We start from the raw sequence: 12,748 nt of genomic DNA on the forward strand, positions 1-12,748 counted from the left end.
TTCTGCCATCTTCAGCTTCCTTTGGACTACTAGTTCCTACTACTGGACTACTTCAGGCTTCTTTCCCTTCTCTCCAAACTTTCTAGCCACCCTGAACTTGCCCACAAACATAGGAACATAAGAAGCTGCCATATACTGAGTCACTTTGAGTCAATCACAAAGCTCCTCCTATTTCTCTATTAACTGTTAGAAGATCGCTCTCATCAAACTCAAACTTCCACTTCACCTCATAGGATTGGATCACCCATTATATTGCTGTCAACCTCTCTCACTTAACAGAATGTCCATGAACATTCTATTGCATCAACTCAGCCAATGAGTGCTAGTAGCTTTGTCACTGCCAAAAAAATTATTTAGCATACTGCAATATAGATAAGCACACTGCTTTTGCATTATCATTTGCAGAATTTAGCAAGTGATTTCTGCCACATCCTCCAAGATAGGATCACTGCAACACTTTCCAAAGAGAACATCCAGAGTAGAGTCAGTTTTACACATACACACAGGGCACAATGGGAATCCACATTTTTTTTATTTCTTGGCACCAACATGCTCAATGTCAAGACATAGTACCACTATATACAACATAAGAAATACAATTTGTACACAACATACAACAAAGCAGAAAATTTAAGTCTCTAAAAGGTTAGCAAAACAATAAATAGGGACAAATTGTACATCTGGCCCCGCCTGCCCCGCCCCCTTATATACAGAATTGATGGCATGGACCAGTGATCAATTGCTATAAATTTAAACTGTAAAGAACACAGTGTAACTAATTGCAAAGGCACTCAGAGAGGCATTTTTCCTCTCCTCCTTGCAACCCAAGAGCTAGGTAAAATATTCTTAAAGAAATAACATATACAAATAATTTAAACTGTTGCAACAGAACTGAGGCCATGTATACAACAAACCAATTCTCCTGAATTCATAGAATTGCTGAAGTGGGGTGGAGTGGACACATGAGGTCCATGTATCAAAAATAGGTTAACAGAAGGCTGCAACAAAGAACTGAAGAACTGCATTTCATTGGGACCTGAACTGCAACCTCTTGCTCCCCTGTCCTCCTAATAGACCAGCAGACTCCTCCCAGAAATGATCAATGGTCATAAAAGACAATTAGGTCACAAGGCATGCAGACAGGGTCTGAATGGAGTTAGAGATCAAATGAAGCTGGAAATGAAGAAGCAGAACAGGATAGAACAAAGAACCTCAGTGATGATGTGAACAACTATGGCATTGGTCACAGCAGCAATCAATGCATGGCACTCAGTCAGTATAGTCTGTCATGGCTAACATAGGAGAGAAGATACGGTTCAATCGCAAACACTACAATTTTTCTCTCCTTGCAAAAGTGCCTGCAGTTCCTAAGGCTATGCCTGGACCTAAACTGGAATGTTGCTTTTTTAAAAATTAAGAGCAGCATCTTGCAGAATGTTTGGGGTTTAAGACTACATAACTACAAATTATACAAGCAAATGCCCATAACAATGACAGATATTCTCACTTTTTAAAAAAGTGAGATTCCTACTTGAACTTACGTACGTGTATGTGTGTGCACGTGCACACCACCTGTTTACAAGGGGATTTTAATCTCCAAAAACAAAGCTAACTGATAAAGTGGAAGTTTGTTAACTAATTATTCCAGTGGTAATCATAGCAAAAAGGATAAAAAGTCACCCCTCCTTGCTTAATTTTTCACACTTCTTCCCCCAGAAGCTGCAGAATTGCAGCCCCAATTCCCCAATTTTTCTACAAAAAAAAGTTTCTTAAAAAAAAAGAAAAAGAATGTCACAGAAGTCACAAAATGGCTCCCTTCCTAAAAAAAAAAAGGCATACCCTGCTGAAATTACAAGAAATTAACCCCCTTAAACCATTTTGTGCCCACATATACCAAGGTCAGGTGTCAATTACCCGACCACGGATACACAGAACCATGGATGTCAGGTCCACAAATGGCGAGGTTTGCCTGTATTTAGCTTGTGTTCCAACATTAGTATAGGCAGACAGCACTATGGTGGAGCGTTCTGTAGGAATTAAGAGGTCTAATCTCTCTTTTAAAGAGGTCACTCTAGATTTATGTAAGCTTCCTGTAGACAAGAGCCACAGCATTTCATTTTCAAGTCTCAAACACAATATGCCATAGCCTTGTGAAACCAAAGTTTGTATCAGCAGCTGTGCAGGTTGGAATGCAAAAGGAACCAATTTAAGGGGTCTGATCAGCATTGTCACAGTAAAATCATTTGTTGAATTTCTTTAAAGTGGTGTTGGTGGGGGACTGAAACAGCACCATATTCAATATGATGTTCCAATGAAGACTTTATGTACATGTTCAATAAGCTAATACAGTCCATTGAGGGCGACATTTTTAGTACTACAACCTGACTATTCTTTTGCCATCTTCAAACTGTTTCTCAAGAGGAAATGCCAAGAGAACTGAACTAACTTCCATCAAAAAATTTCTCTACCCAAGCATGTGTTCCACATTTGTATTCAGTGTTTCTTCAACAGACATGTAGATGAAATTGTAGTAATTAAGGGGCGGGGAATGACCTACAGAAATTTGGTTCAATCAAATAAGATTCAACAGCAACCAGCTGCAAATCCTAATGTAAAAAAGAAACAACCTTTTCCAAAGAATAATCAAATTATTCTTTTTTTGAAGCATTTCACATCAGCCATAGCTGCTTTTTAAAATGCAAACTAAAAGTACATGTTAAAATAAAACTTTTAAAATACATACTGTAGGGAATATCCAGGAGTTACATGCATATCATATGCATGTAACTAAGGCTATATCATTAGAGAGAGAGAGAGAGAGAGAGAGAGAGAGAGAGAGAGAGAGAGAGAGAGAGAGAGAGAGAGAGAGTGTGTGTGTGTGTGTGATGGTAGCAGCATCTTTTCATAAATAGATTGGCTTTGGAAAACAAACAAATACCAATAAATATGTGGATTGATAAGCAAGGTAACTTATTTCCTTTAACTGGAACTGGAAACTACTAAGGAGAGACTAAAAATGCTCAGGTTGCTTATGGTTATCCCTTTGCCTAAATGCTCAGTAAATCACCTCCAGTCCAGCAGCTATGGGGTAGATCTTGACTTTCTGGGGTGATGCTGCTGTTCTTCCACATACAAGAAGCCAGCTGAAAGTTTTTGTCCAAAACATTTCCAGGCTCACTTTTTCTATTAGAAGAATGTATTTAGGGTCACGAATGCAAAAAAGAACCAAGGCTTTTCTTTCCAAGAAAGAAAAAAAGGCATTACCTTTAAAGCTACTTATGCGATCTTCCTTCAGACTACCATTACAGCACTTTATTTTCAAGCCTCAGATGCCACACAATGTATCATAGCCATGTGTAACCATCAAAGTTTCCAGAAGCAGGTGTGTGTATTCGAGTTTAAAAGAAACACATTTAAGGAGTCTGATAGGTCAAACAGTAAAGAGAGCCATTACCAACATTTCATGCTCAGTCAAACCAAGAGCTGGAAAGTCAGTTCATATATGGTACTAGAGGCGGAGTGGTGAGGAGGGTTTCGAACCAAGTTAATGATGTAGGTGTTGGGAATAAAATCCATAAAATGTACAAGTCACTGGAGCTCACTGATCATCGTGCAGGCAAGGTCCTCAGGCTCCACTGAGGAAACAAGTCTCTTGCACCACTCCTGTCTCTGCCTCTAGGGAACATATCAACAGGCAAACCCAACACATGACCTCAGAGGTGCTCTTAACTATGCAGTTTAGAGCCTGGTTGTGGCCAAGAATTCCCCCTCCCCACAGAAGAACTCTTGGCTGCAGATAACTGCTAATTTGAATTTGTCTTTTTCCAGAGCAGGGAAACAATGGGTGCAGGCATTGAGCATTACTCCTCTGTTACCTGAGTGGGAGATGTAAACTCCTATTAAAATGAACCGAAGTAGCACAGCAATGGTGCTTAGTCAATTGTTCCCATAATTAAGAACAGCCCATCTGAAGCAGAATGCATGCTGCAGTTTAAAAGGATTCCTCACTCTTCCCTTCCAAACCAGAGCAAGCCCAACACCACCTCTGTTTACAACAGTCCGTCTCTGTATAACACTGAGTTAAGATTATGCATAGGATGTACGTTATAAAGGAACCAGAAGTTATGTGTATTGATGTGGTGGAGGATACTTACTGACAAAAGAGGATTCAGAGCACCACTTGTTTAAAAAGAAGTTTACAATAGTGCGGCATAGAACAATGTAAGTGGCAAATGGCAATGTACAAAGCAAAACAGGTAAATTAGAATATGGAGTTCTGGTTGTCTATGTACCACAGGGCTAATCACACACACAAATCTCTTCCATTTTATACATGTTATTTTTGCACAAGTTATCCCACAACAGCTTCCTCAGTGCAATGCCTGGAACATTGCATTAGTAACATTGACAAGTTCACAGTAATCTTATAGCCTAGATTGAACATATTAACAGATAACATAAGGGAAAACAAATGTATTTTCTTGTCCCCAAGTCACAAACACAGGCCTTTATAGCAACTTCTGGGTCACCAATACACACTGAACTCTTCTGTTATCTCCAGAAACAAGCATCTGCATGACTGGGCCAAAGCATTTTACCATACACGAATCCTTATTGCAATCCCACTACTGTTTTCGTCTACTGAAGCAACGAATCAATCACAGGTCCTGACTTGGCAGAACGTTTTCTGCTTGGAAGGGAGAGAGGAAAAGAAACATCTCAACATTCACACGACTCATAATTTCAAGAGGGGAAAAAATAATTATTTTCAGTTCAAAATGCATCTCCGAAATAAGCAAAAACCAGAGGTTATTTTCAGGAGGAATCTAAGTTGCCTCTCTATAGATGTGCATGTGCTACTCATGCAGCATTAAGAGGATTTGCACTGAAACGTTAACATGATTGATGTGGCTACTCAAGGGCTGTATTTTCACATGACATCCATAAAGCTGCGACGAACAGGTGGTGGTGAGTGGGGGCAACAGGGAGGGGAGGCTGCAGAATGGAGGAAACAATCGTCCTACTTTGAGACAGCCAGCAGGGGATAAACGGGTTGGTATAAATGACGAGAGGGAAGCACCTGGTCTTTCACCATCCAGAGAGTCCATGATACTTTGGATTGGTTCTTGTTAGGATCAACTACAAACTTAACATGCTCTACTGGTTTGGAAAAGATGGATTTTTCTTTTTTTAAATGCCAAGGCCACCTTGCTGCCATTCAACATTGATAACAGCCAACAGTATACAATATTCCATGAATTTAACTAAAACTAAGGGGAAATATTTCCTTTAGTAGGATAACCCAATATGCTTTTTGGTCAGCAATGTTTCAATAGAAAGTTTTAAGATCACTTCTGCCCTGGGATAAAAACCTAAAGCCAGTCAGATATTTTCATATGGAAAAGCAGACGTTTCACTAGTGATGTTACCTTCATCTGCACCTCATTCCATTCCATTATTATGAATTCATCTTAGGACTATAGGCACTCCGTGGCAGAGTGCTTCTATTGTGATCCCACCACAGCTGAACACTACTTGTATACATCTTTCTCAACATATAAATCTGAATTATTTAGCTCCAGTGTGCACATAACAGGGACATTCCCCTGTTGTTAGTGTCACGACAGCCCCATACATGCTACAGCAACATGTACACTGAGTGTGGAGAATGGAGAAGAGGCCCTTGCTCAGGCAGAGCTTTTAAAGCATCAAAGCCCAATACAGTCTGGGACCATAGTCACAATGTAAAGATTCAAAGTTTCAGGTTGGATTCAAAACAGTATTTCTAACCTTCTACCAGTTTTAGGTTTTGATCTTCCCTTTGAAGTCCGCGGTCTCTCTAGTTTCATCAAAGATTGTCTCAAGCTCTCTTCAGTGTAAGCTAGGTACACGTGGGAAAGATCCACTTCAAAGGGCTGTGGTGGAGGGGAATGAGACATGCCAGAAGGCACCATCAGCATTTTAAAAATTCAGATAACCATTCTCTGCAGCCAGATATGGACTACAATTTGCAATACATTTGCAAAAGGTCACTTACATCCTTTTCTTTTTTATCTGGCACTGGAGTCTGTTTCCTCATGTTATTTCCGGTATACGCCACACATTTCTTAGAGTGAAGAAGAAGTTAGAGTCATTTAGAAACTGCAAGAGTAATCACATTAAGGTGAAAGCCTTTCTTTACAGCATATGTCACAATGGAGGGAGATATCATCAATTTGAAGGGTGGGAGAAGGCAATTTTTATTCCAGGTTACCTTAAATAAGTAAAAATAAAGGCCGCAATCTCAAACACACTTACTTTGGAGGAAGCTCCAATGAGATAGATAAGAAGCAAACATAGATAGGACTGCCAAGCTCATTTGTTGGATGGAATATCTATCTCTCACACAGAAGAACTACACTTTTAAAATTGGATAATAAAAACCCAAGACACAGTAGCCCACATCCTAATGTTGCACTTGTGACAGTACTGTCTGCTTGTGCAAGGACAATGATTTTCTCCAATATCCCCTTTCTTCTGCCCTTGATGCACAACCCGCCCCCCTGCCAGCAGTACATCCCTGAGAGATGGGGGACATTTGGGGACGTATTTTTGGGAAGCATCAGGGACAGGGTAGTGATGGGGATTGGTAGAAATTGCCTCTCCTTTTGCATGAACAGAATGTACTCCTAGGAGCACAATGTTACTCAGAATGTAAACACATGTCCTCGTAGCACCTTTAATTTCACAGCTGGTAGCTGATGTTTTTATACTAGCAACAGAGTATGGAGAGTGTTGGCAAATTAACATGGGAACTTTGCTTCAACGTGAAAGAGAATCCTTTAGGCTTACTATCATTTTACATCATTGTTCCAAGCTATCACAGATGTGATTACATACCAACTGCCATTCTCCAATATCTTCATTCCAGTGAACATAGTTTTCAATCATTTCCTTCAAATAAATTAGAAGAAAAAACCCACTTAGGTTTCATGACCTGTTGTCATCATAAAACAAAACAAATTTAGAACTGCATCAATCTCTTTTAGCAGATTTTTTTAGCAGCTGAACCATTTCCCATCTCCACTGCTTCCCCTTATGAGTTCGAGGCACATCTTATCTTCCAGGGGATATTGGCTGCGCTTCCCCGCAGCTCCATCCTATGCTACTCAAGTATCATTTCAGCCTGGGAGATCATGTGAGAAGTAACCACATCATCATTCTGGGAGGTCATGTGAGAAGGTCAGTGCTTCCTACAAATCTCCAGGTTCAAACAGAACAAAGGCATGGGAAACTATCCACAGGGGGGTTGCAAGTATGCAACGTATTTAATGTAACAACTGGCCCTTAGAGAGTGTTACAAGGACAAATGTCTTCTTTCACATATTAATTCCTCAAAACTAGAATGGGGCCCCTTAATTTTTCACCTGATAATCCTGAGGTATAAAGTTATCTATGATGAGCATTTGAAGACGAAGCTCTCTGCTGAGCTGTCGAATGTTCTCCAGTAAGCCTTCAATTTCTCTCTGATGCTCTTGTTGCAGATCTGCCATCTATGAATACAAAAAAACCCACCAAAAAGCTACAACTAAAATCTGCCACTAGAAATTTAATCAGAATTTTTCACATTACACTTGTGGTAAAGCTAATCACAATAATCTCCAAAGCCTTGCAAATTATCTAAGCATTTCTGTGTTGGGTGCACCCTGCAGATGTGTTTCTAATCAATTTTCCATTAGTAGTCATTACACCATTATTTTTTAAATGGACATACCTAAACTCTACATTTGCTTCATTATCTCTTTCTTACCATCCTTTCCCTTCTTTGCATCTTATCTAGCAGACTATAAGCTGTTCCGTCTATTCTTTTCTTAGTCACTTTTGAAATTACTAATGAATAAAAATTATTACAGGAAAGTGTTTTTAAATAAATGAGAACCATGAGTAAAGTGAAGGATATCCAATACACAGTGGCTTCTTCAGTGAGATCTACTATTTCAAAAAATATCAATTTAGCACACATTTTAATAGCCATTAAAAATGTAGTTGAAAAGGATTGCTGCTTTGCAGCTCTGCATCTATTGAACAGTTATGCTAACACTGTATAAGCGGCAAAAACTCTTGCATTCCTAATATAGAGTATCTTCAATTAATTATTTTTAAATTTATTTTTATTTAACATATTTTTATACTGCCTAAAACTTGCACATCTGGGCGGTTTACAACAAAGCAAAAAAAAAAAAAAAGACAGACAAAGTTAGAACATTAGTTTAAAAAAACCAGAAAAAGTTAAAACATTACAACAATTTAAATTTTTTTAAACAAAACAATGTAAAATTATTAAAACAATATTTAGTTAAAAGCCTGGATGAACAGATGTGTCTTTAAAGACTTTTAAAAAGTTGTCAGAGATGGGAAGGCTCTCATTTCAGCAGGGAGCGCATTCCAAAGCTCTGGGGCAGCAGCGAAGAAGGCCAGAAGAGAAGGTGACAACTGCAGATGGACCTCTCCTGATTATCTCAATAGGTGATGGGGTTCATGACGAAGACGACGTTCTCTTAAATACCCTGGACCCAAGCCATTTAGGGCTTTATAGGTTATAAGGAGCACCTTGTAATTTGCCCAGAAAATTTGCCCCTATCAGGAGCCAGTGTAGCTCTTTCAACATGGGAGTAACATGGTCTCTCCGAGATGACCCAGAGACGAACCTCGTTGCCGCATTCTGGACCAACTGTAGTTTCTGGACTACATACAAGGGCAGCCACACATAGAGCGCACTGGAGTAATCCAGTCTGGAGGTTACCAGCATATATACCACTGTTCTGAGGTTCTTTATCTCAAGAAACGGACGCAGCTGGAGTATCAGCTGAAGCTGATAGAAGGCACTTCTGGCCACTGCCTCAACCTGGTACTCCAGGGAGAAGCTTGAATCCAGAAGCACCCCCAGACTGCATACCTATTCATCATCATCATCATCATGTTTATTTACGGTCATAGACCAAAATTTAAAACATACATAATAATACACATGATATAGTAATAATATATACATAATATAAACAGGAACATGGACAGTCTCAGTCTTTAAGTGGTTAGTAACACGTTCATTTAACTGGAAGGTCCATTTAAGTCATCTGGGCTGGATTGCATTAGATAACCCTGGATCACCAGGAGGTTCCATAATATCTTGATCAATAGTTTTCAAATGGAGTGTAACCGGAAGATGGTCACTTTCTAGATAGTCATCTATTTTAAATCTCACTACATAGGGAGTTAAAGCTCAAGATATTGCTATGTAGTCAATCAATGAGGGTCTGGTGCCTGACCAGTGAAAAAATTCTGCTGGATAATCATCATCAGTAGCACCATTAAGGATAAAAAGGCCCAGTAAATCAAAAGTCGACTTAAGTTTAAGTCCCGGGAGGTTGCAACTTAAATCCTTGGACAGACGTTGAAGTAGCGAGGCATTTATTACAGTTTCAGGTGGGCACTGATTATAGCATACCTATTCCTTCTGGGGAAGTGTGACCCCATCCAGAATAGGCAGATCAAACTCATCTTCCAAGTTTCAACCCCGCATAATGAGTACCTCTGGCTTATCTGGATTCAGCCTAAGTTTGTTATCCCTCATCCAGACCATCACTGCCTCCAGGCAAGCATTTAGGGAGGTTATGCCCTCTCCCGATAATGCTGACATGGAGAAATAGATTTGGGTGTCATCAGCATACTGATAGCACCCTGAACCAAATCTCCTGGTGATCTCTCCCAGCGGTTTCATGTAGATGTTAAACAACATTGGAGACAATATGGAGCCCTGAGGGACACCATACAAAAGTTCAGATTTTGAAGAACAGCAGTCTCCAAAGGACACCATCTGGAACGTGTCTGAGAGGTAGGAGAACCACCACTGCAAAGCCACACCTCCCACCCCCAACCCCATCAGATGCTCCAGAAAGATACTATGGTCGATAGAACTGAAAGCCACAGAGGTCCAAAAGGACCAACAGAGTCACACTCCTGTCAATTCCCAATTGCAGATTGTCCATCAGGCTGACCAAGGCAGTCTCCACTCCATAGCATGCCTGAAAGCCAGTTTGAAATGGGTCTAGATATCCTCTAAGACTATCTGGAGCTGGGAGGCCACCACCCTCTCAATTACCTTGCCCAGTCATGGAAGGTTGGAGACAGGCCTGTAGTTGCTCAACTCAGAGATCCAAGGCAGGCTTCTTCAGAAGTGGCCTAATAATTGCCTTCCCTCAGAGAAGCATTCATAATCTCTACCAGGCCTTCTACAACAACCCCCCTGCTAGAAGATATAAACCATGTCAGGCAAGGATTAAGAGAACAGGTGGGTGGCCGCACCATTCCAATCAGCTTGTCCACATCCTCAGGAGTCACAAATTAGACTCTGCATGACCCAAACCTTCTACAAATTGCACAAAAAACACCCATAGTTCCTCCATACCAAACTGCAAAAAGTCTGCATTTGCTCACACACATCCCAGTTCATCTCCTCCCACTGTCAAATCTCCTTGAGGCAGGGACCTCAAGAGCTCCATATACATTGACAGTGCTCTATAAACAGTAAATATTGGAGAAATGCAACATTAGTATGCACTAAAAGATACAGCATATATTTTAAATTCTGTAGCATTCAGACACACATCTCCCAATTAGTATTTTCTCCTGTGGTGTCTTCGTACTCCTCCATGTAAGCAATTCCTTTTAATCTTCTAACATCTAAAAACTGTGCTGTGGGGACCTTCTCATGGAGTGCCTGCTCTTAGCTGCTTGCTCAGAAAAAGGGCTGCATGACTTGTTTTACCTGGGAACAAGCTCAACCTTTTCCTGGTACTAACCTCTGATTTGGCTGCCATCAGCATTGTCCAGACTTTCTTCAGTTTCTTGGTTTTCCCTTGTGCTTCCTCCTGAAGGCTGGTGTACTTTTCCTCAATGTCCAAACGCTCTTGCTATTTGCAAACCATTAAAAGTGACACAGGTTAACACTGTCACATCCAGGGCCTGCTGTAGGATACAAGACACAATTATCCAACTGATGTGTTAGTGAAAGAACCCTGTATGTACTTTTTGGGAGGGTTCACCAAAACTGGCACATTTTGTTTTTAAGGTTTTCTGTATTGTAGACATGTATGCTTGGAAGCCTACAGTATTAGAGTGCAATGTTTATTTATTTAAAATACATATTCCCTGTCCCTCCAGTACACTACTGGTTGGGGAAAATTTTTCTAATCTTTCAGGCATTGTCATACTATACAGATGTAGACATCACCTCTCACTTTGGACATGCCTCAGCCATGCCTGCACATGTGATCATGATCTATAACATGCAGACCAAGAGCAGCACAATTGATGCCAATTAGTAAATACGCAGTCAGCAGTACTGAAAGGAGCTAATCAGACCTCTTTCTCCTCAAGCTCTTTACGGAGCTGTTCTGCTCTTCTTCTTCGTTCCTCTAGCTCCATGTTAGATTCCTCTAGAAGCTTTTCCTGCTCTTCTGCTTTTGCCAGCAAGTCCACACCTCCTACAATCACTTTTTTTTCCAGGGCAGACAACTTCTCCAGCAGAGACTGATGTTCTTGCCTGGAGAGACAAACAAAAAGGAGGAAAAAACACAACTTCCTGTGAGCCAGATTCTGAAGCTACAGATCCCAACTCCAACCAAGGAACTGACAAAATGTATGCCTAAGTTCTTCAACTATTCCTTACATTTATGTATAAATAAAATGAAAAGCTTAAGGAGGTGTGGGGAGGTATTGTAGAAAAGTTTAACTTGTGTTAGTACTCTGCCAACTCCAGCCAGGCTGAATAAAGGCCTATTTTTCAGCAATTCTTCCCATCCACTAGGGGCTGCTGAAGTGCTTCAAGCACAAAGACAGTCTCTCATCCCATGCTCTCAAGTCTTTCTGACCAGTTTGCAAGAAGCCTGATAGCACAGGAGCCTGGAGCAGCAAGTGGAGCACAACAGAATGTTCTGTCCCACTCAGAGTTCTCTTATTTCTTTAGCGTTTCCTCTAGAACTTGTCAAATACAACAAAACCTTAAACAGCAAATGCAGAGGCATTATTAATCCCCATCTATCTCCAATGCCTAATATTTGAACAATCTATACACTGGGAGATTATTATTTATACAGCGCCATCTGGTGCTTTGTGAAGAGCAAGAAGACAGCCACCACCTCAAAGGGCTCACAATCTAGAACACAGTTGGACATATCTGACAAGTGGATACATAGAGAATGCATGTTTGGATTGTGTGCTGGAATGCCTATAGAGAGTGAGATGGGGAGGATGGGAGAAGGCTTTATTTGGGCTGTGAGCATTTGTAAGAAAGGAATATGAAAAATACAATTGTGTGTATGGGATGTGTGCATGCATGTGTTTGGGAACTAATTCAGATATAGTTGGGAGTGTTTGGAGTGCCAAGTTCCTCAAACTGAGGGCATTTAGACTGCATGCACACACTAAAGTATACTAATAGACCTACAAGGTATTATTATTTTATTTATTTATTTATTTATTTGATTTACATATAGCCTGACTCCAAAGGCTCTAGGCAGTTCACAAAAATAAACACAAGATTAAAACAAATAAAACCAACTGTTAAAAACAGCAATTTAAAAATTTAAAAAAATCAGAGATGAATAAATACTGACTGAAATAAAATATGTCTTAAGGGCTCTTTTGAAGGCTGTTAAACCACAAATGTCTATAGGGAGCACATTCCACAGCCTAGGATCAACTATAGAAA

The 12,748-nt window shown here is 40.2% G+C and overlaps 1 protein-coding gene across 10 annotated transcripts in view; it reads right to left on the minus strand.

Annotated features, from left to right (window-relative positions):
* Window positions 1-513: 513 nt before the first annotated feature.
* The window catches only part of KIF3A (kinesin family member 3A), a 45,786-nt gene continuing 33,551 nt past the window's right edge, over window positions 514-12,748 (minus strand). For 7 of the 10 annotated variants that reach the window (XM_053296264.1, XM_053296261.1, XM_053296260.1 and 4 more), the window contains 7 exons: window positions 11,401-11,581; window positions 10,839-10,949; window positions 7,407-7,532; window positions 6,880-6,933; window positions 6,038-6,106; window positions 5,791-5,915; window positions 514-4,690 (listed from right to left, as the gene is read on the minus strand). In XM_053296264.1, the coding sequence (XP_053152239.1) occupies window positions 4,639-4,690; window positions 5,791-5,915; window positions 6,038-6,106; window positions 6,880-6,933; window positions 7,407-7,532; window positions 10,839-10,949; window positions 11,401-11,581 (718 nt within the window). In that variant the 3' untranslated portion in view covers window positions 514-4,638. The remainder of the gene's footprint in view (window positions 4,691-5,790; window positions 5,916-6,037; window positions 6,107-6,879; window positions 6,934-7,406; window positions 7,533-10,838; window positions 10,950-11,400; window positions 11,582-12,748) is intronic. The other 3 variants (XM_053296263.1, XM_053296259.1, XM_053296265.1) reach the window with 1 other exon arrangement.

This window comes from Hemicordylus capensis, chromosome 2, assembly GCF_027244095.1.
Source record: "Hemicordylus capensis ecotype Gifberg chromosome 2, rHemCap1.1.pri, whole genome shotgun sequence".
Classification (NCBI taxonomy): domain Eukaryota; kingdom Metazoa; phylum Chordata; class Lepidosauria; order Squamata; family Cordylidae; genus Hemicordylus; species Hemicordylus capensis.